This window comes from Heloderma suspectum, chromosome 3 (assembly GCF_057233095.1).
Source record: "Heloderma suspectum isolate Gila_16-S chromosome 3, 16-S_ref, whole genome shotgun sequence".
Classification (NCBI taxonomy): domain Eukaryota; kingdom Metazoa; phylum Chordata; class Lepidosauria; order Squamata; family Helodermatidae; genus Heloderma; species Heloderma suspectum.
The window spans coordinates 314,772,408-314,797,040 of NC_139460.1; the positions used below are offsets into that span (position 1 = coordinate 314,772,408).

At 44.4% G+C, this 24,633-nt stretch overlaps 1 protein-coding gene across 4 annotated transcripts in view; it reads right to left on the reverse strand.

The window, feature by feature from the left end:
- GNB4 (G protein subunit beta 4) overlaps positions 1–24,633 on the reverse strand; it is a 69,337-nt gene that overhangs the window by 5,674 nt on the left and 39,030 nt on the right. For 3 of the 4 annotated variants that reach the window (XM_084847543.1, XM_084847542.1, XM_084847544.1), the window contains exons 2-9: positions 11,797–11,903; positions 9,852–9,890; positions 7,741–7,847; positions 6,490–6,553; positions 4,308–4,470; positions 2,673–2,739; positions 2,377–2,578; positions 1,438–1,654 (exon numbers count right to left, since the gene is read on the reverse strand). In XM_084847543.1, the coding sequence (XP_084703669.1) occupies positions 1,438–1,654; positions 2,377–2,578; positions 2,673–2,739; positions 4,308–4,470; positions 6,490–6,553; positions 7,741–7,847; positions 9,852–9,890; positions 11,797–11,853 (916 nt within the window). In that variant the 5' untranslated portion in view covers positions 11,854–11,903. Of the gene's footprint in view, positions 1–1,437; positions 1,655–2,376; positions 2,579–2,672; positions 2,740–4,307; positions 4,471–6,489; positions 6,554–7,740; positions 7,848–8,940; positions 9,024–9,851; positions 9,891–11,796; positions 11,904–24,633 lie in introns of those variants that run through there. The other variant, XM_084847545.1, reaches the window with a different exon arrangement.

The following is a 24,633-nucleotide window of genomic DNA, read 5'->3' on the forward strand; positions in this document are numbered from 1 at the left end:
ACCCTGAGATCAAGCCACCCTAAACAACCCTACTACAAGCCATGGGTTCTCAGGGTGGCTTGTTTGCAAAAAACAACCCACAACAAAAAAAACACTCCGGGTTCAGATGTTACACTAAGCCACCCTGCAACCACCCACGATAATAATCCATTGTGACTTAGTGTAACATGCAAACCAGGTCACACCCTCACAAAGCACCTTACAAACAATACAAGGGTTGTGGGGTGGGGGAGAAGCCAACCCGGCCGTGCTGGATTCAGACAACACAGCAACCTGTGCTGCATCATGGGTAATCATGCAAATCATGGGGGCAGGGGGGAAAACCCACGATGCGTTCTTTCGCCCCAGCAATCACAGCCCCAGAACACAGCCATTAACTACCTACCCAGGAAAAGCCAGTCTGAAGAAATGAGCTTTTAAAAATTTATTAAAGCCTTGCACCAAAGGTGTAAGTCACAAAACAAGAGCAAGGAAGTTCCATAATTGAGGGGCCACCACCATGAAAGCCCTTCTCCTTGCATTTGGCAATCTAGCTGTTCTAACTGGCATGCACATGAGGAGAGCATCTGATGATAATGTAAGTGTACAGGCAGGATCACGTGGGTAAAGGCCATTCTTTACGTCAGGGGTTGGCAGAAGGTCAACCTGGATCTACTGGTAGACCTCTGAGGGATTTGCAGTGAATCACCAAGGATTTCTGATCCCAACTGTTTAACAATGGCAGGAAAATGGCTGTCCCCCCACCCCACTCCTCAATATATTATACGGCTGAAATTAAGAAAGTTTGGAGTAACAAGGAGTGAATTTTTATGTGGAAAGACAGTGAGGTCTGTTCAATTCTGGTATTCAAAACAAGTTCTGGGGCTCAGAATTCTATGTCCTTTGCACCAATCTCTGGTTAGTGGATCTTGGAGTTCTAGTTACAAATGAAACAGACCCGGCAAGCCTGAAGTCTGTCCACCTATGCTTTAGGTAACCTAGTCCTAGACCATTTAGGCTTTAAAGATAATTACCTGCACTTTGAAATCAGCCTGAAAATGAATTGGTAACCAATGTAACTGGTGCAAAAGAGGTGTCACAAGCTCTGGCTTCCATCAGGATTCTGGTGGCCACCGTTTTCACCAGTTGAAGTTTCAGAGCTAGGCTCAAAGGCAGCCCAAGGTAAAGCACATTAAAGTAATCCAGTGCAGAGATAGCTAAAGCGTGGTTACTGTGACTACGTCAGACAGTTCTAAATAGGATCACAGATGGCATATCTTCATTAGATGAGAAAAGGCATCCCTTGTCACCCATCCCAAATCCAGAATGGCAATTTAATTCAGAAGGATGTATAACTAACCAGCATCCCCAGCTACAATATTGGCTTTTGGGAGCTGCAGAGTCTTACACAGAGTTGACACTGGAATGACTGCTCCCTTTTGTATGACATCAACTAACCTGCACGTTCTCCCTTCAGGGTGTCCCAAACGTTGCAGTTGAAATCATCATAACCTGCCAACAAGAGGCGGCCACTCTTTGAGAAGGCTACTGACGTGATCCCACAGATGATGTTGTCATGAGAATACATCATGAGTTCCTGGTCTGCTCGCAGATCAAAAAGTCGACAGGTGGCATCGTCAGAGCCAGTGGCAAACGCATGGCCATTGGGGAAAAACTGGGAATTGAAACCAGAAACAAAAGTTACAAAGAAAACAAAATCGGGTGAAGGGAAAAGGAACAAGAAAGCAAGAAGAGGGGCAGGCTCAGGAATTATTTTCCAAAATGGAAGTCTCCTTTACTGAACAATACCCAAGTTTGGAGTAGATAAGAATATTCTACAAGATTTTTTTTTAAAAAATTGGGGTTTCAAATTACAATAGCATCTTATACAGTATATCTGTTTGAAACCTTAAGCTTGCATGAAACCTTAAACCCACACATTAAAAACATGCCAGGTCTTTTAATCTGTTTTTATTTTTAAGAGATATAAACCCTTCTATTCAAAGTGTTTTCTTCCACAAGCTAATTCTTGATGTTTCACAGAAGTATAAAATGTTTAGTTTGATCACATGAGAAAATCAAGGACTGAGCTACTGGATCAAAGACTGGCATAATAGGAACTTTGTGTTCTCTTGCTTCACTGGCACCTCTTTCCAACTAAATAAAAGCACCTGATAGATCAACAGCCAATAAGAGGCTTCCCTCCCCTTAGTCAAACTGATGGGGGGGGGGTGCTTCACTCACAGTAGCCAACCTGCCAATATTTTATGACCCACTCTCCTAAGGGTTGGAACGTATGAGAACATTTCTCACACAGCAGCTCCGTGAACATCTAGCACTGCGCACATGCGAGTGATCTCCTACTCCCTATATTTATGAGCGTAGTGCTTCACTTACACACACTGCATTGATGTCTGACACATGACCTGTGAAAGACTGCCTGCACATCCCATCTCGAATATCCCAGAGTTTGGATGATGCATCACAGGCACCTGAAACGAAAGTGCTCATATCTGGGCTTAGAGAGAGACTCATTACATCTCCAGTATGGCCAGTAAAAGCAGTCGTCTGTTGGCCAGTCTCAATATCCCACAAAGCACTGCAAGTGAAAAAAGAATATTCAAGCACAGAAGTTTAAATGGCTAGCCCACACAGCTTTGGCACCATCATGAAAGAAAATCCAAGAAACTTACCAGGTGGTATCTCCTGAGCTTGTGACTATTTGGTTGTCATCTAGAAAGCGACAACAGGACAAATACCCTAAAAATGCAGAACAGAGAATGTCTTAAATACAAAACTTAGCAATTAGGATGAGCGTTCCAAAACATTCCCATTTCAAACCAAATATAAGCACATTATGTGACTGAAATTAGGTGCAGAATCCAGCACTCTGACAATTCTAGCTTTCATTAATTAAAAATATTAAACAGCCCTTAAAGTTGTATAGGCTTGTATGGGGGGGGGGGGGATTTCAGGAGCTGCGGAAGGCTGAACAGGCAGCTGGAATATTATGGCACAGCAGCATTTATACCAGCTGAGCCATATGCTTGGATACCTTTCAAGCAGCCAACCCCAAGTGTCCATTCAAGTTCATGCAGAAACCTTTCTTCTGTTAGCAACCAGGTCTCATTCCTTCTCAAGGGCTTAAAAAGATTATAGACCACCATTTAAAAAACAAAACATGAAGCACGCAGATTAAGGTCTTCACCAGGGAACAAAGCTAGGCCTACACATACAAGATCGGATGGCTGGTTTTGCAGAAACATTTGGCAAGTAAGCAAACACTCTAGCAACCCATGTCAAGCAGTGAGGGGAGCCCTAAAAGACACAAGGCCTTCCCCCTTCAACAAGTACTGCCACTCTCAGCTGAGCAGGATTCCAAGTGGCCAGAGCTCACAGAGCTCTGCAACCTTCCCAGGTCTAGGAAAAGCAGAATTGTATCAAAAATATGTTCACATTTCTACTAATTTGTTTAATTTATTCTGGGTGCAGAATTCTACATTTCTTGGTGCAAACACTGGGATACCTTAAACAGAGAATTTGTACTGAGAATAATGGCTTCTGCTTTTTAATCCCTTAGCGAAAATTGCTCAAACTTTTAATTTCACCACCACCACCTTTACAGCCAGTGTACTATATAGAACAGAGCAGGGGTGGGCGGATCTCACGCTTGCAAGATCTACTTTGTTTTCCTTAGAACTCCCAGATCCAACAAACAGAGCCAGGGAGGACATATGCTTAGGTTTAAGAAACAGGATGCTGCTGAACAGATACTCAGCCAAGGAATTTGTTTTCAGTAACAGAACTGAGCACACAGTCCTTTCACACAAAAATCCACTCCTGGTTCCCCCAAACTTTCTTTTTAGCAGCCTAATTTCGGGTGGGAGTGGGGAGAGAATCTTTGCATTGCTGCTATGGTTACACAACTAGAAGTCTGAAAACCTTGCTAATTTAAAGCAAATTACCCAGAAAAATATTAGTTGCTCAATATCTACCGTCTGCCCATCCCTAGAACAGAGCACTGGATTTGGACCTAACAGAGTGAGAACCAAATGGCTGCTTGGCCATGAAGCTCACTGGGTGGTGTTTGACCAGTCACATCTCAGCTCTTGAAAAAAGATTGAAGGGTGGGGGAATTAAATAGAGATGAAAGGGTCTAGAAACCTGTCTGTTTAAGACAGAACCTTAAGAGGATCATTGGAACAGTTTCTATGTTACACAAAATATTTCGTTCTTTGCTGCACCTTGATGCCTCTGCTTTTAGGGAATTAGAGACATCACTATTTCATTAAAACAAAAGTAACAAGAAAATTCAGAAGGCAGCTGACCAGTATGGCCGGGTAGCTCTCTGCTCACTCGTACGTTGCCCTCTCTTGTTTTCAGGTTGTATATAGAGCAAATGTTGTCCAATCCACCACATGCGACATAATTGCCAGACGGTGCATATGCACAGGTCATTACCCAGGAAGATCTCAAAGGAATGGCATGCATCTTCAGAAGGGGAAAAAAAACACCATAAGAGAGAGTCACTGCCCCCTGTATGAGGTTAAACACATCCAAACCACTGTGGATGCTTAGCCTGGATTGTCTGAGCTACCACAGATGCTTAGCTGCTATACTGGGCTGGTTCACATGATCAAGCAGCCCACCATGGCTTATTTAAGCTATGGTGAGCTGCAGTGAGTGTGGTGGCCATTTTGAATATTCAAGCCTGGACCACAGTTTATGTTGTCTGAACCCAGCAAGGGTGGGTTGTTGGTGTGGTTAACAAAATCACCCACAAGCCTTAAAAAGCCCATGGGTTCTGGTTAGTTTAACCATGGCAAAAACCCATCCTCACCAGGTTTGGATGACACGACAAGCCACAGTCATGGCTTGAATGCTCAATTGCACAGGACACACCAGCACATGCCACAACCCACCCTGGCTTAAATAAGACAAAGTGGGCTGCAGGTTACAGGGGAGCCGCAGTGATTGTGCGAACCCAGTCATCAAGATGCAGTTAGTCTACAAAGCCTGTTTTCTTAATAGAATTTATAAATTCCATGCCATGCTCAATAATATGAAGAACACAACATTATGAAATGAAGAAGTATATTGAGTTTTCCCTTAAGTTGCAATTTCTTTGTTTCTACTTGGGTTCTTACCCTGTTCTCATAAGGTCAAGAAGCCATTGGCAGGACACTGCTATTTTTACCAGGCACTTAGACATTCTCCAGACTAAGCAAGCAAGCATCTTTTACAGCAGATTGCTCAACCACTGCTTTAGATATTTTTTGGTAATTTAGTACTATTTTATTTATTATCTGGATTTATGTATTTCTGTGACAGACCAGTGGAGCACAGAATTGCAATAAGCCACATGACACAGAAGAGCTTAAATGACAAAAGCAACAATTCCACACACTGCCGCTTGTTTAAAAAGCTGAAATATCACATGTTGTTCAAACAGCAGAATTATCATTGCTGCTTTATACTATGTGACAAAATCTCCTACATTTCCTTCAGCTTCCCAATAACATCCAGTGGCCTGCGGCATAAGATATTATTTAAATAATCTCACATTTTCACCAGTCTGCCAAAAGAGCCTGGAAAAGTTGGACAGATGTGTCAAATTGTGGCCATTTCTAGTTTCATATTTACAGGTGTCAGCAAATTTTGCCTGGCCTTCCTGTTGTCACCAGGATCCCACAAGGGGCAGGGGATTGTCCCTGACTCATGCTGCTCTTTCCAGCTCTAAGCTTGGGAGCAGGTGGGAGAAGGAAGAAAACAAGCCTGTACCCCCAACAACAGCTTAGAACTGGCATTGGGGGGAGGGGGGAGAGAAGAAGACGCTTGCTCTGGCTAAGTGTCCATCGTGCTTCTAACTCAGAGGCAAGTCAATATGCCAGGAGTGGGGAACTACTTTACGGTGTGGGGGTGAATTGCCCTCCATGGGCTGGATGAAGTCAGTGACAACTGGTATTGCCCACTATTAAAAGAACACCAGAATAGCTACCCTGAACTGATAGCTTCTTCTCTATCAGCACAGAAAGTACTTCAACACACACCATTCCTCAAAAATCTCCATTGTATCAGATTACAACACAACTGCTTTTACTATTCAAGACAATCTACAATTCCAACACGACTTCTGTAACCCACAACATCAGAGGAATCCCCCCACTCAAAAAAGTGTTGAGACTCAACTGTCCGCTTTCCCCAAGCAAGTGAGCCACAGTTATTAAGAGCAGTGAGATGGAAAAGTCAATGAGATGCTCAAGTAAATAGACTAGTTTTCAAAAAGAAGAAAAGGAAATAAAAAACAGAATTAAGAATTATACTGGACTTCGAAAAGAAAAAGAAAAAAACTCAGGAAGTAAAAGAGCCAATAAAGAAGAAAAAATAGAAAAAGTAGCACTTCAGGTAGAGAACAAAAAACAAAATTAAAAGTAGCAGTGGAAACAAAGCAAAACCCACCAGCAAGAGGCACATAAAAATGCCAAAATTTATTATTTAAAAAACCTCTACCTTGTTTGTTGTATAACTATCCCAAATAATTAATTTTCCATCTTGGGAAGCGCTCACTAGTAGCCTAAAGATAACCACAAAAAAGAAAAACAGACATACACAAATCATATGTTAAGAAGTTAACTTTGTGTCTCCCCCTCTGCTTTGTTTCAAAGTTGAAAAGCATCACATACAAGTGTCTGTTTTTTTTTACGAAGACCCTAATGTTCTCTCTTCCTCTTGCAAGCTGTATGGCTTTGGGCATATGCAGAAGATATGCAGGCTTTTATTAAATCCTAGCTAAATGCCTGAAAATCTGACACAAATGGGGGATAGAGAAAAGTCGCACGTAATGACTGAACTCACACAACATGATAACCCACACTCAAGGTTGGGTATGGGTTGAGTGTGGATTATGACCGAAACATGGGTTATTGTGTTGTTTGAACCCAGCCGTGATAACAAGCCATGGTTTGTTAACCACAAACAACCCACAGTTCACAACCCAACAACAAACCATGGGTTCTCTTCATGGGTTGTTTGTGGTTAACAAACCATGGTTTGTTAGCATGGCTGGGTTCAGACAACATGGTAAGCGATGTTTCAACAACCTACAGTACAAGGACAACCGACACTCTACCCTTGAATGTGGGTTATTGTGTTGTCTGAACCCAATCAATGTATCTGCTTTCAGCGGAGGGCTGACTACCCAGCGTCAGGGGTGGCAGGAAAGCTTTTGTCACTACAGTGGTGCCCTATGTGCAATGCTTTCTTTTCCCTTCATATGTACGTGTGGCAGCTGTTCAATTTATGTGGGACAAAGAGAAGATGTCTTCTCAGAGACAACTTCCAAGTGGGGCAAACTTCTCCTCCCTGTAATGATGACAGTTTCTTGGGCAGAGGGAAAGGAACAGGTTTTGCAAACCCGAACAGTCTTGTTGACTGCAGTCTGTTTACTTTGATCCATAGAATTATATGGAAGTCACTGTCCCATCTGTAGAATGCTTCCATTCCATTTCTTGATGTGATGCTAGAGGCAAAAGGGAACTCTGGAACCTGAGGCTTCTAAATATGCATTATTTTAACTCCTAGAAACAGGATGGAACACTTCATTTATGTCAACCTGAAAGATTCAATCATTACTATTGGAAAAATAAACCATTACTACATTACCAAAAATCCACTTAAATACCAAATCTTTAATACTTAAGCATTAGGAGAGGTCAAATACTTTCATTTTTTAAAGCAAAAAAGTAATGGAAGTGTACAAACCTTGAATCAGATCCCCAATGCATGGCATAAATTTTAGCTAAATGTCCTCTCAGGGTACGTCTTGTGCGCATCTGGATTCGGCCCACCGAGTCAAGACTTGCAGTGATCTAGGCAGGAGAGGGGAAAAGATACTGTTCAAAGCCCTCTCCTGGGCAGAATAAGGGTACAAAACACTTGCATACTAAGGACATTTTGACAAGTTACACTTATAGTAGCATTTCCTTTTTTTGGAAAGGAGCTGGACTGACCTAGAACTGACACTAACATTATCAAGCCTGAGCCAGTGGTCACAACCGGTGGTCACAGGGGCAAGGCAATGAATTGAAGCAGCAGCTCTGACAAGATTACTGATAGCTTCTCCAAGTTGTTAGAAACCCCATGCGAACTCTGTTAGCAGATCTTCAGGCTACAGAACCACTGTCCTTGCAAAAAAGGTGAACACCATGAATGCTGTCTTGATGAACAGCACTAAAAAAAATCCATCTCTTTTCTTGGCCCTGGAATTGGGGTTACTAGGGGTCCCCTACCAAGGAGCCTGCTAATCAGCTGTTTTCTGCCTAATAGTTGAGGTATACACTAAACCTTCGCTTTGACTCAGGCCCTGATACATTTACATTGCTTCAGAAAACAGCCCACTTCTGCTCGGACTGATTCAGAGTTGGTCTGCTTTGACTTGGTACCAAACCTGAACTGAGGTTTGGAAAGCTGGTACTTCATGTTTCGTATTGACTATCATGGGAAATTAAAAAACAACTACAACTTATTTTCTCTTGGCCAGAACTGGATGATACTTGCAGGCATAGAGGCCCCTTAGGAGGGGATTACACCTACCCAATATCATCCAAATAGGTGCAGAGAGTTTTGTGGCACATGTCTTAGAGGTATCCCCAGATGAGAAACCTGCCAAATTTCAGAAGAATAAGTGTAGGGGATAGGGAATTATGATGCCTGTAAACCAGTTTAAGGCTTTTTTCATAGTGAAGTGTGGTGGCATTGGAAGAATGGCCATTTCAGGTCCCACCCTTGCCTTCCCCCAAAGCCCAGTGATTGAAAAATATAGTAAAATGTGCCCTAGGATTAGAAGGTGGACCTGTCAGTCACTCAACTGCACTCCCTCCCCCTGCAGCATTTAGAGAAACGAAAGCAATAGACAGTATTTGGAGACAAAGTATGTGGTTATTTGGAGACAAAGTATCATACCCAAAGCATGAGTTGGTAACAAAGCCTTGTCCTGGAGCAGCTTCAATTCTTTTGGTTTCAGAGGGAAGCCCACTTCATTTCTGGATGCAACAGAACGGGACCGAAGTGACCTGGTTCTGCTTGGGCTTTGGACTTTGTCTAAATCCAATGCATATTCCTAACAGAGTTCACCCTCCAAATAACTAGAAGCCCCCCTCCCCTGATGGCCTAATTCATTGATTTTCAACTTTTCTACTCTTGAAAAAAACATACCAGTTAAACCCCTGCACATGGAATCCCAGGCAGTTGTAGAACATTTCTGATGCATATTTTAGGATGTATACTGTAGAAATCACCTGTAATACTTTTGTGACATGTGAAGGAGCCCGTCTACAAACATGTTAGAATACCTATCTTAACACCCCTGCAGGAATGGTAACAGTAACTCTGATAATTTAATAATGCTAATTAAATGAACACTTAATAATGCTAATAAAGTGATTACTTTATTAAACAACGGGCACACTCACAGAACTTTCATCACAAAAGCCCTGTTGAAATTAGTAAATGGGTTTTACACAGACATTCCTCATGGATTGCATCCAATATCTTTGAGGCATCTTAGGAATCGTTTAATTTCAATAAAAACTAATTCATATGGCATTTTTGTTACAAACATGTAAGTAACTACTGTACTTTTCCTTGCCAAGAAATGAAATCTACTGCCCACAGAGATTCCCCATTCCCAAGAATGAACATCTTTGTCTTCATTTTTTATCTATGCATTGTATATGTTTTTAATACCGTTGTTTTTATATCGTATTTTATTGTATTATAATTGTATATTTTATTTCTGTTAGATGCTTTGGGGGCCTAGTACAGGAAGGCCCCCAAATTTAAAATACATGTAAGTAACTTTAAAAAAAACATACCTGAGCAAGAGTTGTGTCACTACATGCTTTTCTTGCATCCTTTAAAATAAAAAAATAAAATTAATGTATATAAGAGTAACTGAAATTAATATTTCATGCCAGCTTGAACCTATGCCCTCTTGAACGCTATAAATCTATGAGATAGGACATTAATGCCTGCTTTTCTAGAGGGAGACATTCTATCTTGGCTAGCCAGCTCTGGAAGCTTGCCCAGTCTTAGCTCTTATCCCCTACACAGGAGCAAGGTGGTAGACAAAACATTTAACCCAAAGCAATTCTCATTAACCCTTGCCATCCATCTCACCGAACTCATAAAAATCTACAGGCCACTTCCAGCTCTCCTCTAACACAGGAGCTATAGAGGGGCTCTAACGCAGCTATAGAGGAGCTGTATTTTTTCCTGTTGCAGTTCTCTGTGAGAAAACAGAATGCACTAAAGAATGCCAAGTGAGAGCTAGTCTACAAACAAACTCCAGTTTTGTGTGAACAAACTTATCAAAGAGGTATCAAGCTTAAGGAAGGTACAGTTTGGGGATTCTGTGATCTGGTGCTGCTTAGAGCAATCACAGCATTAAGTGGTTCCACCCATAGACAGAAAGGTCAGTTTTCATCATCAGTAGTAAAACTGCTGTGCCACTCTAGGTTGCAATGGACAATTCGTTAATTGAATGCTCCCTCAATGGCGAAAAAACATAAAAACTCCTCCCTGCCATTTAAAAATATTATCAGAGAGATTGGTTCAAGCTATCCTCCTTTTGGGCATATTATTTTTCGACACACGGGGAGTTTTATCCTTGAAAGAAGTAAGACTATGCCAATACTATGAGGTGACCTTAGGACAACAAGTACAATCACAATAGGTTTGTCTCCTGAATTAATTCAGGAGTTTTGTCTACTCTACAGCTCTCACATGGATGGCAATGGCAAGGAATTGTGAGAAGCAGCTTCCTTTCTCAGTCAAGTACTAAGGAGGTCATATTACGACATATTAGCTTGCTCGCCCCCCAGTTCCACAAGCCCACCCTTCAGCATTCTTTGAAAAGGAAAGAGGCAAGGAACCTAGAGGCTGGTGCTCTATCCTGCATGCCCAACCAGCCAACTAAAACTGTTATTTAAAGAAAAGGGCTCCAGCAGCTGCCTGGTTAACTTAGGGGGCAGGAGGAGAGCTGGGAGCAGCCTGGGGGAAGAGTGACGGAGGGCTGCTGGGGGAAGGAGGGCAGTTTAGCCCATGCATAGACGGTTGGATACAATTTGGCCTATATGTGTGTGTGTTTGGGAAATGGGGTTCTCTGAGCATCAGCAGTTTTCCTGCTGTGACATGAGGTATTTTACTGCACTTTGTGGGGTCAAATATGTGGTAGTTGCGGCTCAATCAAACCCAACCTCTGCCTTGTACTCAGTTTGAGGAAGTTATTTTTCCCATGAAATCAGAAGACTCCCACGGCAGTTATTTTATGGTCGTGGCCATGACAGTTTTTCAGATTTCCAAAGATGTCCAGAGGAGATCTCTGGCCTAGAGTGTCTTGGACTTGGGAGGATCAACACAGTTTGCCATGTTGATTCTAAGCCCAAGATGTCACTAGGGTTACAGGGAAGCAAGCTCACACATGCACCCATAGGTTCTGAACCTATCAAGGGGGCTGAACAAGGGGATTCTGAAGACCTCTCAGGACACAATGCTGACCTCATTGACCACCCCAGTGAGGGGACTCCAGGGAGGTTCAGCACTGTGCCCTGAGAGTTCTTCAAATGCAGCGCCAGCCTCCTAAGGATGCCTTACCCACCAGGTGATAAACTCACAGGTGGGGAAGGTGCTGGAGAAAAAAGGAAAGGAGAAAGAACTCCCTCTTTCTTTCCCCCAGCCCCTACCCCACAACAAGAACTTCATGCACCCCCACTTATTATTTAGGGTCAGAAACAAAAGTGTATTGAGAAGACGCTTTACTCTGATTTGATTCCGGAGTTGCTCTGCCTCCTGCCGTAACTGCTCCAGTTCACTCATCCTCTTGATTGAGTCTCTTTCTCACTCTTATCGTACTAGTGAAGAGAAGTCTGTTAAAGAAAAAAAATTACAGATAACAAATTTCAGTTGTAAGGATACAGATTCCTACAACTTCAACATCACAGAAGCCAAAGCAGGAGCAGATGGCAGGAGGAGCCAAGCAAAAGCAATCAAGTCGCCTGCACTAGTACCCTGGCTCAGTCATAGTAACCCAAGGTTTAAAAAAAACTTGCATTGTCATTCCATGCAAGCCAGGCCATTGAATGAACTATATTTTTTATAAGTAGAATTCATAACTATGTACTGTTCATCACTTCCGCCCTCCACAACTAGTAGTTAGGATAGTTTACATTACTTCATTAATTTATTTAAAACATGTATATCCTGCCCTATATCATTAGGATCTCAGGGCGGCGTACAAATATAATCAATTTAAACAGTGTAAAACAATAAATAATTTGATAGCTAAAAACATATTAAATCATTAAGCTAGCTAAGACCAATTTAAACTCTAAAACAATAAACAGTTAAAAAAGTGTACAAACTCACGGAATCCAATTAGCTCTCAAAGGCTTTGGTAAAAAGCCATGTCTTTACTTGGCACTGAAATGAAGCCAGTGCCTGCACCAATCAGGCCTCCAAGGGGAGGACATTCTATAACCGGGATGCCACAGCAGAAAAAGCTCTCCAACGCCCCACCATAGTGTATGTCTCACACTGGTGGGACTCAAGAGGAGGGCTCTTTCAACAGATCTCAATCCTCAGGCAGGCATACATAGGGGGAGGTACTCCCTCAAATATCGAGGTCCCAAGCCACTTAGGGCTTCAAATGGCATCATTAGCACCTTGAATTTGGACTGGAAACGTATTGGCAGCTACTGCAATTCCTTTAAGACCGATGTTATGTGATTTTTACATGACGTTCCAGTCAACAGTCTAGCTGCTACAGTTTGCACTAGCTGCAACTTCCGAGCCGTCTTCGAGGGCAGCCCTTATTCAAGGGAAACAATAAAGTACATTGCAGTAGTCTAATCAGGAAGTTACCAGCGCATGTACTACTGTGGCAAGGTTATCCCTACCCAGGAAAGGCCGTAGCTGGTGAATCAGCTGAAGCTGGCCCCAAGTACTCCAGGCCACGGAGTCCACCTGGGGCTCCAGTGACAGGGATGGATCTAGTACTCCCAAGCTACACACCTGCTCCTTCAGGGGGAGTGCAACCCCATCCAGGACAGGTGGCTTACCCAATTCCTGGACTCGGGAACCACCAATCCACAGAGCTTCCATCTTGTCAGGCTTCAGCTTCAGTTTACTGGCCCTCATCCAGCCCACTATAGCCTCCAGGCACTGGTCCAGCACCTTCACCGCCCCAGCTGACTCCAACAACAAGGAGAAATAGAGCTGAGCATCATCAGTGTACTGGTGACACCCCACCCCAGAACTCCTAATGACCTCACCCAACAGCTTCATATAGATGTTGAACAGCATGGGGGGTTGAACAGAACCCTGTGGCACCCCACAGCTTAATAGCCATGGGGTAGAACAGGAATCCCCCAATACCACTCTCTGGAATCGACCCAAGTAGGAGTGGAACCACTGAAGCACAATGCCCCAACTCCCATCCCGCAGAGCCAATCCAATAAAACACTGTGCTCAACGCTATTAAAAGCCGCTGAGAGATCCAGGAAGATCAACAGGGTAGCACTCCCCATCTTTCACCCACAGTAGGGTGTCAGCCAGAGCAACTAAGTCCATTTCAGTGCCGTACCCTGGCCTGAAACCAGACTGAAATGGGTCCAAATAATCAGTTTCCTCCAAGAACGTCTGAAGCTGCCCAGCCACACACTCAAGCACCTTGCCCCAAAAGGGGATATTAGCGATAGGGAGATAGTTCTCACACACTTCTGGGTCCACGGAGGACCTCTTCAGGAGAGGGCACACTACAGCCTCTTTCAAGGGTGCAGGAACCACCCCCTGACAGAATTAAGTATTTACCATTCCCTGGACCCACCCAGCCAATTCACCCCTGCTAGATTGTGTTAGCCAAGACAGGCAAGGGTCAAGCTTATGGTGGGACGGACTGATTCAAGCGCCTTGTCCACATCAGGCTGCAACAACTGAAACTGATCCCAGGAAACACAACCAGACAGAGCCCTAGACACCTCCCCAGACTCTGCGATAACTGTGGTGTCAAGTTCTGAGCGAATACGAGCGACTTTCTCCTCGAAGCGCGTAGCAAATTTATTACTGCAAATGACCAAGGGTTCCAATCCTAATTTCTCTGAGCCCGAGCCAGATCCCAACAGGATCTTTACCACCTGGAACAATTCTGCTGGGCGACGTTTCAGGGATGAAATAATAGAGGTGTAATAAGATTTTTTTGCCATCCTCACTGCACTCTAGCCATTGTCTGGCCTGTTTCATTGCCCGTAGATCTTCTATAAACCAAGGTGAATTACCGCCTCCACAGCACCACACGGGGAGCTTGGGAGCGACTTGATCGATGGCCTTTCCCATTTCACCATCCCATAGTGAGACCAAGGCCTCGACCAAATCACCAGCCCTATCAGCCAGAAAATCCCCCAAAGCATTCAGGAATCCATCGGATTCCATAAGTCACTGGGACAGAACATCTTAATCGGTCCCCCACCCCCGCAGGGAGGATTCTGCTACTGCCAAACCAAATTTCACAAGGAAATGATCTGACCATGACAACGGGATTGTTGAAACCCCCCCCCCCCACACACACACACCCCAACCACCCAACAGCAAAAGCCAGGTCCAGGGTATGTCCCTCCACATGTGTCGGGCCAGTGAAGTACTGAGACAGCCCCATGGTTGTCATGGTTGCCATGAAGTCCCGAGCAGGCCCTGTCAGGATAACCTCAGCATGGATGTTGACGTGCCCGAGAACCACAGTCCTAGGGTTCTCCAACACCACCTCCAAGACCACCTCAGCCAGCTCAGGCAGGGAGACTGCTGGGCAGCAAGGTGGGCGGTACACCAGCAGCATACCTGTCCTTTCTCTTTGTCCCAATATACTGTCAAGTTACTACAGCCCTCTTCAGTTGTTCAAAATCTGTAACCATAAAGGGCGGATATGCACCCCACCTCCATCCACCCCTCTGACTACCGTATGTTGACAAGAAAGTTCTGAAGAGGAATCATGACCATGTTCAACTGAATGTGTTTACAATCCTCCATTGGATCAGGAACTCTGCCCCATCAGCATTCCCAATCCCACAGAGGACTGAAACCACACTCAGCTGAACACGGCCACAATTCCTCTTCAAACCCCGCCAATCTACAGGGAGATTAATATGCGCAATGGGTTTTAATTTTTTTAAAAAGCCCGGAATATCTTGGAGTAATCATACAGAGATTGTCTTATTGTCCCAAAGTGGAGTTTCATTTTAACTGAAACGCATTTGGCATTTCACATTTTGTGTTCTTAAATGGCACACTGGGAACTTATTGTGAAGTTTCATTCTGGTATGGTATGACGGAGGCATCCAAAAGACTGGGCTGTTTCCTTGGCACCACACAGCAAGGCAAGGATCACAGGATTGTGATCTTTCGAGTGCTGCTTCCTCCAGCTCCACCCCCAGTTCCTTCCCTGGATGAACAAGGAGAAACAGGGGTTTAGAAGCAAAACAGCAAGTATGGAGAGAGTACCTGGAGAGGCAAAGGAGGATAGACACTTCCTTCGAGGAACCATCACATAGTAAGGGCATGCCATCCTGAGTTGTATGTCAGTTGGTATCCCGTTAGCCACCCATGGAAGGTGGGGTTGGATGCCTCCATCACACAATAGCAGAATGGACCTTTACGGTAAGTTCCCAATGTCCCATCCTCTGTATAGTGTGACAAGGTGTCCAAAAGACTGGGATATGTCAAAGCTTAATTTGATCAGGGATGGGGATATGAAAGGCCACTTTGGCCAAGGCAAATGAATCCAATTTGTAATGTCTTCTGAAAGTGTTAGGTGTTGACCAGAGAGCCGCTCTACAGATCTCCAATAGTCAATTATTTGTAGAAAAAGCAGTGGAGGCTGCTGCTGCCCTGGTGGAGTGTGCTGTGAGATGTAGAGGCCTAGGAATGTGTTGTGCATCATATGCCGATGTGATGCAGGCCTTAATCCAGTGTGCTATGGCGGCCTTGAAGGCCTTTTGGTATAGTGATGTTGGGTGGAAAGACATGAATAGTGAGTCTGTAAGGCATAGATCCTTGGTTCTACATATGTAAATTTTTAGAGCCCTGCAGACAAGGGATGAGAAGGATTTGGATAGAAAAATGGAAGGACCAGTTCCTGGGACTGGTGAAACACAGAATTTAATTTTGGTATGAAAGAAGGGTCAAGTCAGAGTAGTACTGTGACATTGGTGAAGATCCATATATGATTTCGGACAGAGAGAGCCCCCAACTTAGAAAACCTTCTGGCTGAAGCAATGGCTGTAAGAGAAGCCACCTTAAAAGACAAGGAGTCTGATCAAGACAGTTCGCAGGGGTTCAAACATGAGCTTTGGTGAGTGCCTTAGGACTGTATGTAGGCTGGAGGATGGGCATTTGTGCCCTACTGAAGGACTGAGAAGAATGGATCTTAAGAAGCGCTTTAGATGGGGTGGGGGGGAGGTGCTATTGGTGTGTGTCCTGGTCTCGAAAGAACTGAAGAGAGATATGATTCTGTCTCTTTAATGTGTTGGGTTTAAGGCCCATGTACATACATGCTTGGAGGAAGGAAAGATGGATGAGGCCTGCTTTAGAAGAGTCCACTGTTTTGCATTTGCACCATCTGGAAAAAGCCCACCAGGCTGCTTCATAGATATGCTCTGTCAGTCTTTTGCGAGAAGAATGGAGAGTATTAATGACCGGTTCCTGGTAGCCCAGGCTCAAGAATGTTTCCTGCTTAGTTTCCATTCTGCTAGATGTAGCCAGGCTGGATCTGGGTGAGATATGGGTCCCTGAGAGAGGAGATCTGGTTGCTATGGAAGGAAGCTGGGATTTGTTTGAGCCTATTGCAATATTTCCAAAAAGCATCTCACCCAGTGTGAGGCCACAAGGACTGTGGCTTGCTCCGCTCATATCTTGTAAAGAACCCTCAAGATTAGAAGTGTTGGTGGAAAGGCAAACAGAAGACCTGGGGGTCAGGGTGATATGAAAGCATCCTGTGCTTCCGCCTTGCTGTACTAGAAGCAGGAGAAGAACTGAGGCAGCTTGTGATTTCTGTGGAATGAGAAAAGGTCATGCGGCCAAAGTGGTGTTGAATTTGATGAAAGACCTTGAGGCTGAGGGCTCACTTGCCTGGATCAATGTGTTGCCAACGAGATAGTCTGCTGTCACAGTCTGCTGTCATGTTCAGTGTCCACTTGTTGTGTTCAGCAGAGATTGATAAAATGGATCACTCCACCCAGGCAAAGAGGTTTGCTTCCTTTTGAAGAGACCTGGTGCAAGAGCCCCCATGATGGTTTATCTGGGCCATCATGGACACCATGATGCCCCCATAGGACATGATGAAAATGGGCTAGTGCTAGATGGACTACTCGTAGTTCCAGCCAGTTGACGCTGTGGCTGGCTTCTACAGGAGACCAGTAGTCTTGGGTTACCAGATTGTGGGCCCCCCACCCTGTGAGACTGGCATCTGTTGTTGTTGTTATTCTCAGGGGATTCCTGAAGGGGATTCCTTTGTAGAGGTTGGAATAATTACCTCACCAAATGAGTGATGTTTTGACTATGTGGGGGAAGCTGGATTAATCTGTGGCAATGGGAGTGTTTTGCCCCTTTTTGGGGACAAAGGCATTGCCTCCTTCTTGTCCTTAGTTTCCACAAGGATGTCTTTGAATGCCTCTTCGCCAAACAGGCAAGCTCCTGTGAAGGGAACAGTAGCCACATTAGCCTTGGAGTAGGTATCCGCATTCCAGTGTTTCAGCCCCATGGAACTCCTGGTTACAGTGGCCACAGCTATGGTTCTGGCTGAGTAGACTAGAGCATCCCAGATGGTATCCGCCATGAAGATGCATGTCTTATATAATTTAAGGAGCTCTCTATGCAGGGTCTGGCTACCCAAATCAGGGTTACTAAGCAAATCCTCGGCCCAGAACATGGATGCATAGATGAAAAGTGAGGAGATAGTGGATGCTCTGATGGTTAGCAAAGCTGCTTTGTGAACCCTTTTAAGGGTGAAATCAGATCACGTCTCATTAGGATCCTTGAGTGGGGCGTTACTTTCTTTGGGAGCAATGGCTACTGAACGAAGAGCCATCACTGGGACATCTACAAGTGATCCCTTAAATTTTTCCACTGCTTGCTTTAGAAGGGAGCAGAATTTTTGCACGTTAATATCCTTTCTGCCTCAGAGCGGAGTGGCCCATTCAGAGTCCACTAGCTTTGCGAAAAGCAAAGGAAAAAGGACCTTCCTGTTGGTTGTCTTGGATTCCAGAAAGACTGACACACGTCTGGACGTGACTACTGGAGAGAAAGCTCAAGAGAGTATTGCCATGGGTAAGGCAGGGAAGGAACTGGGGGTGGAACCAGAGGAAGCAGCACTCAAAAGATCACAATCATGTGATCCCTGTCTTCCTGGGCTGTGCCAAGGAAACAACCCAGTCTCTTCACACCATACAGTGAAAAGCAGAACAAAGTAACTTTTTATTTTATCTCTTTATACTGTTTGATGTGTATCATGGATATGCTTGGAAACAGGAAATAGATGCTGTTCAAATCTTTCACAAGATGCTTCAACCTCAGTTTTGGACACAGATGCAAATGAAATTATTTTAATCCACTGAAAGCAGATGTTTATTCTCCTAATAGCTTCAAACTTATTGTGAAGATTTATACCCTGCCTTTCAATCAAATGATTCTCAAGGCAACTTACAAGCAACAAAAAAACCCAAACCCTACATACACAACTCAGCAGCCCTCAATATGGCTGATGAATGGAGACAGAGCATGCTTTCCTTTACTTCCACAGTCCCAGGGCAACTGGCCACTGAAACCAAGTGTTCCTTCCAGCAGAGGGAGGGCAAGCAAAGTCCCTGCAGCTGCTCCATAGAATCACAGAATAGTAGGGTTGGAAGGGGCCTTTAAGTCCATCAAGTCCAACCCCCTGCTCAATGGAGGAATTCAAGTCAAAGCATCCCTGACAGATGGCTGTCCAGCCTCGTCTTCAATGCCTCTAGTGTGGGAGAGCCCACCACCTCCTTAGGTAAGCCCACCACTTCCCTAGGTAGAGAAGCCCACCACCTCCTTCTCTGGCTGATGGATGGGCCCAGGTTGGTAGCACAGAACGCAGTAGCTCCTTGAACCTGGGGTGACATCCCCAAAATGGGAGGTAGTGAAGCACAAATGGGTTGAATTCAGGTTTACAAATATATCCGTATGACACACATTGAATAATATAAAAGATGACGATAGTTTCCACATCAACCCTACTTCCTCCCTGCATCCCACCCTGATAATTGCTTAAGGCCATACCCTGTAGCATAACAGAAGTTTCCCATTCAGATGTCTGAAAAGAATTGATGCTGATCAAAGTTTTCATGAAGTTCATCATCCTCAGTGCAGACCAGTCATGTAGAATTGAATTAATGCTAGTAACAAAGCTATTGAAAGGAGCTGTTTGGTCTTCTAAATATTTCCAGGAGCAGTGAATGTGTTTGCTCCTTGAACCTTTTATGTCGCCCCACGAACAAAAGGTAAGAAAACGTTTCAACACACATACGACAATAATGAAACAAACCAAGGTCCATTCAACATTTTCCGCATTCCTGTGGAGTTACAGAATATGCAGTTTTGGACTACAGCTCCAGTAAGACCCAGCCAACATTGCTAAAACATCTGGAGGGCACCAAACTGCCTGCCCCTTGGGGTAGCATGAGGTCACTGAATGCAGCAGTGGGAAGGGCTTTGTATTCACTCCTGAAAGACCTATCCAAACACACAACACACGGCAAAAAAAAACCCAGCTAGCTCAGTGGCATGTAGCAGAACTGGAAGAAGCTCAACAGATATTTCATCTTAATCAAGTCAACAGAAACCCATAGATTTAATCCTTGCTTTTAAAAGAGCCTCCACATTGTAAACAAGAGTACAGCACCTCTCATTCTTTGCTGGAGCCATTAAAAAGTTGTTGTTTTTAATGAGAAACAGTAAGACGTTATAGTGTTAAGCAATGACGTATTTTCAGATTGTTTGTAGCTCTACTTAAAAACTGGATTATAATTCAGTAATTTTATCAGGGCCTGTTCTTGCATATACTTGAGGTCAATGAACCGCACCCCTTACTTTAGTGGCTTAGTACCTAACTTCATTTCATTCACACTTACACCAAAACCTGTTGTATGTGTTACATACAAACCCCATCCTTGATGAATTCAAGGCATTGAAGTTAAACATAAGGCAACCATGCTTGATCAGAACAAGGATTTCTCTAATTCAGTATCATGTTACAACTGTAGCCAGTCAGATGTTTCTGAAAAGACCACAAGTAGCACATGAAGGCAACAGTACTTTCCATCTGCTGCAATATGCTTCTGAGTAGTACCAGACCACCTTACCTGTCTCCTGAGAAAGCTGTACGAGGGTCAAGAAGCAACAGTAAGAACCGGACATGGAACAACCGATTGGTTCCAAATTGGGAAAGGAGTACAACAAGGCTGTATATTGTTGCCCTGCCTATTTAATTTATATGCAGAGTACATCATGAGAAATGCCGGGTTGGATGAATCACAGGTCGGAATTAAGATTGCCGGGAGAATTATCAACAACCTCAGATATGCAGACGATACCACCCTAAGGGCAGAAAGCGAAGAAGATCTAAAGAGCCTGTTGTTGAGGGTGAAAGTGGAGAGTGCAAAAGCTGGTTTGAAACTCAACATTAAAAAAACTAAAATCATGGCATCTGCCCCATCACTTCCTGGCATATAGAAGGGGAAGAAATGGAAGCAGTGACAGATTTTACTTTCTTGGGCTCCAAGATCACCCCAGACGGTGACTGTAGCCATGAAATTAAAAGACGCTTGCTCCTTGGGAGGACAGCTATGGCAAACCTAGACAGCATAGTCAAAAGCAGAGACATCACCTTGCCGACAAAGGTTCGTATAATCAAAGCTATGGTTTTCCCAGTTAACGTATGGCTGTGAGAGCTGGACTATAAGGAAGGCTGAGCGCCGAAGAATTGATGCTTTCGAACTGTGGTGCTGGAGAAGACTCTTACGAGTCCCCTGGACTGCAAGGAGGTCAAATCAGTCCATCCTACAGGAAATCAACCCTGAGTGCTCATTGGAAGGACAGATACTGAAGCTGAAGCTCAAATAGTTTGGCCACCTAATGCAAAGAGAAAAGTCACTGGAAAAGATCCTGATGCTGGGAAAGATTGAAGGCAAAAGGAGAAGGGGACGGCAGCGGATGAGATGGCTAAATAGCATCACCGATGCAATGAATATGGACTTGAGCACACTCCGGGAGAGAGCGCAGGACAGGAAGGCCTGGCGTGCTCTGGTCCATGGGGTCACGAAGAGTCGGACATGACTGAACGACTGAACAACAATCAGTTGCTAGGGGGCATATGAACATGAATGAATGTTCCATTTAGCTATCATAGCTAATAGTCAATGATAGACTCATCTTCCAATAATTTGTCCAATCCCTTTTAAAAAGGCAAGTCAGTGGCCATCACATCTTCTGGCAGCAAAGTATTTTTTGTCAGTTCTTAATCTATTGCCCATCTGTTTCACTTGGTAATCCTGTCCAAGTGTTATGAGACATGGGAAAAATGTTTGTCTCTATCACACTCTCTCCATGTCATACGTATTTTTATGAACTCTACGATATCCTCCTTTTGCTATCATCGTAACTTTGGACTTAAACCCTTCGTATTATTTAAGTATTTCTATTATTACTCTAATTTGTAAATAAAATGGAAAAAGGCAGTTTAAAATATACATTCGTTTTCTCTCTTCCTGTCGTTGCTGTTGCTGTTTTAGATGCATTTTCATCTTCCTCCTCTCACATAAACTCTTAGGGAAGTGGCTAGAAGTTTCACCCTAAGACAACTTGTGGGCAAATTATCTATATATAAACAACAAAATGGCACTCCATAGCAGCTACGGAACACTAAAACGGAAAAATTATTTTGTCTGAAAGCTACATTTGTCAGTTACAGCGCTTTGTAGCCAGTATGGAGTGCCAAAATGGACACATTTAGCTTGCAAACAAACTAAATTTCTCCGGTTTAGTGCTACTGAGCTTTATTTTGGCAGCAAACCGGATAGAGAGAGAGATTCTTCCCAGTGTGGCCTATGGGGGAGGGGACTTAGGGGGCAAAAATGGCCCCCAGACAGACAAGTTGCTTATCCTGTAACTATAGTTCCTCGAGTGGCCATCTGTGATATGGGCTCTGCACCTGCGCAGAGCCCCATTCAAGCAAATTCCATAGCTGAGGAATTTTGGCAGGAAGCCTTACCCACCATCCAAGCGCGCTTGTCATTAACTGGTTCACACTTATCCCCTCAGTTCCTTGAGACCGTCCATTGTAACCTCGGTATGGAGAGAAGGCCTTGACATCAACTTCGAAATCAATATTGACAGTGAAGCAGAGATGGTGGGTCGATTCTGTGAATGCACAGATGACCACTCAAAGAACTACAGTTACAGGTAAGCAGCCTGTCTTTCTTCTCCGTGGTCTGTGTGCATCACACATTTGGGCAAGTAGCAAGCTAACTTACCAGAGGAAGGTTAATGTTCTACTACACAACAGAGGAGAGGACTGCACACCCAAAAGAGCAGTCAGTTCTGGCCCACACATCCAACCGATAGTGTTGGATAAACATCAACAGCCTTGACCAGGTTGCAGCCCTACAGAATTCAGGAATGGCAACTCACCTAAGATGCTACTGATGTACCCATCACACAAACTGAGTGAACTCCAACTGGAGCAGGCAGTTCAAGAAGGAAAGACTATCAGAAAGACTTAGTTTAGGACTGACAGAAAGACAATGCCTGATGAATATCAAGGGTGTAAAGCTTTGACTCAAGCGGAGTAGCAGGAGAAGAAGGCAGGAAGCACTGCATCCTGATTTGAGTCAAAATTCTGACACAACCTTAGGCAAGAAGCCACTGTCTGGACGAAGAACCACCTTGTCTTGATGAAAGGTAAGATAAGGTGGCTCCACAAGGAGAGTGCACAGTTCACTAGATCGCTGGGCTGATCTAATGGCCACCAAGAATGCCATTTTCTATGATAACAGGTGGAGCTCCACAGTTCCAAATGGTTCAAAAGGTTTAGCCAACAGAGCTTACAGAACAATAGATAGACTCCACATCAGTATCGTGCGTCAGACTGGAGGTGCAAGGTTCCATATCCCACAGAGAAATTGTTTTTCCATGGGATGCAAGAAGACAGAGAAACCCCCAATCAGGAGATGGGGGGCCATTGTCGCTGCAAGGTACATGTGAAAAGAAGATAGCTTCAGACCTGTCAAGGAGTAAAAGCAGAAACAGAAGAACCTGGTGCAAGGGGCACCAAACCAGGTCAAAACTAGGTCAACAGCAGCAAAAAAACAGAACGCAGCCCACTTATGGGCAAACGGTAGTCTCATGGTTGGCTCATGAGCAGCGTCGAGGATGCACTGTACCGAGTCTGGCGCGCGGATAGGAGCACGATTCATTGTCGTGCAGAGGGTTTGAAGGTCTGGGTGCCATACCCTGCCTCACTCCCAAGTGAGGAGATGTGGGATCATCTGTAGTCAAATATATTCACCCTGTGCCTGGTGGAGGAGGGGGGTGAAGCAGGGTTGCCTCGGCCACCACAGCGTGACTGGGATGTCCATCCACTCTGAACTTCGCCAGAACCCTGGTTATTAGCGGAAAAGATAGAATGGAGCTCCAGTCCAGATGAAGATAAAAGCATCTCCATCAGCTCTGAATCCCAACCTGCTCTGCTGCAGAACATTGAGCAGGCAGCATTCTCCCTCCAGGAAAAGTGATCAACTTCTGGCATGCCTCATCAACAAAAAAATCCGCTAGCACCCTCTGGTCTAGCATTCATTCATGGGAGATGAGAAACATTTGACTGAGCCAATCAGCTAGCACATCATCCACACCAGCCAAACGGATTGCTACCAGTCTGATCTAATGAGAGACACACCAAATGAAGATATGGATCATAAGGTCAACAGGGGAGGGGATTGAGCTCCTCCCTGTTTGTTCAGGTAAGCAACAACAATAGCATTGTCCAAGACTGCCTGAGCAAGCCTGTCCCTTAAATCCATCTCAAAAGCTCTGAGAGCCCTGTCAACAGCCATCAGCTCCAGCAGACTGATGTGTCTAGTGGTCTCCTTGGACAACCATCAGCCTTGCACCGTCAACCTCCCGCACTGGGCACTCCAACCTGAGACGGAAGTGTCCGTGGTGATCACATCAGATGGAAAAGGTTGCAGAAACGGCATGCCTTGTAACAGGTTGACAGTATCAGTCCACCAAGTCGACGTCACTGTCATCCCATGGGGAATGTGAAGGGAAGTACATCAGGCATCTCGTTGGGGATGGAAGGCCCAGATAAACCAATTTTGCAGTATGCTCATATAAAGATGGGCATATTGCATGATCAATGTTGTTGCAGCCATCAATCCCTGGAGGTGCTGGACGTTCACCGCCATAGCAATGTCACAGGTACCGAAAGTTATTAATTTGTTGACAGGAGAGATGCACTGCCTTGCTGGCAGCCCTTCCACTACAACCATCAACAAATGCTGTTCACCAGCAACCAAACCTTGCTGCTGCTGC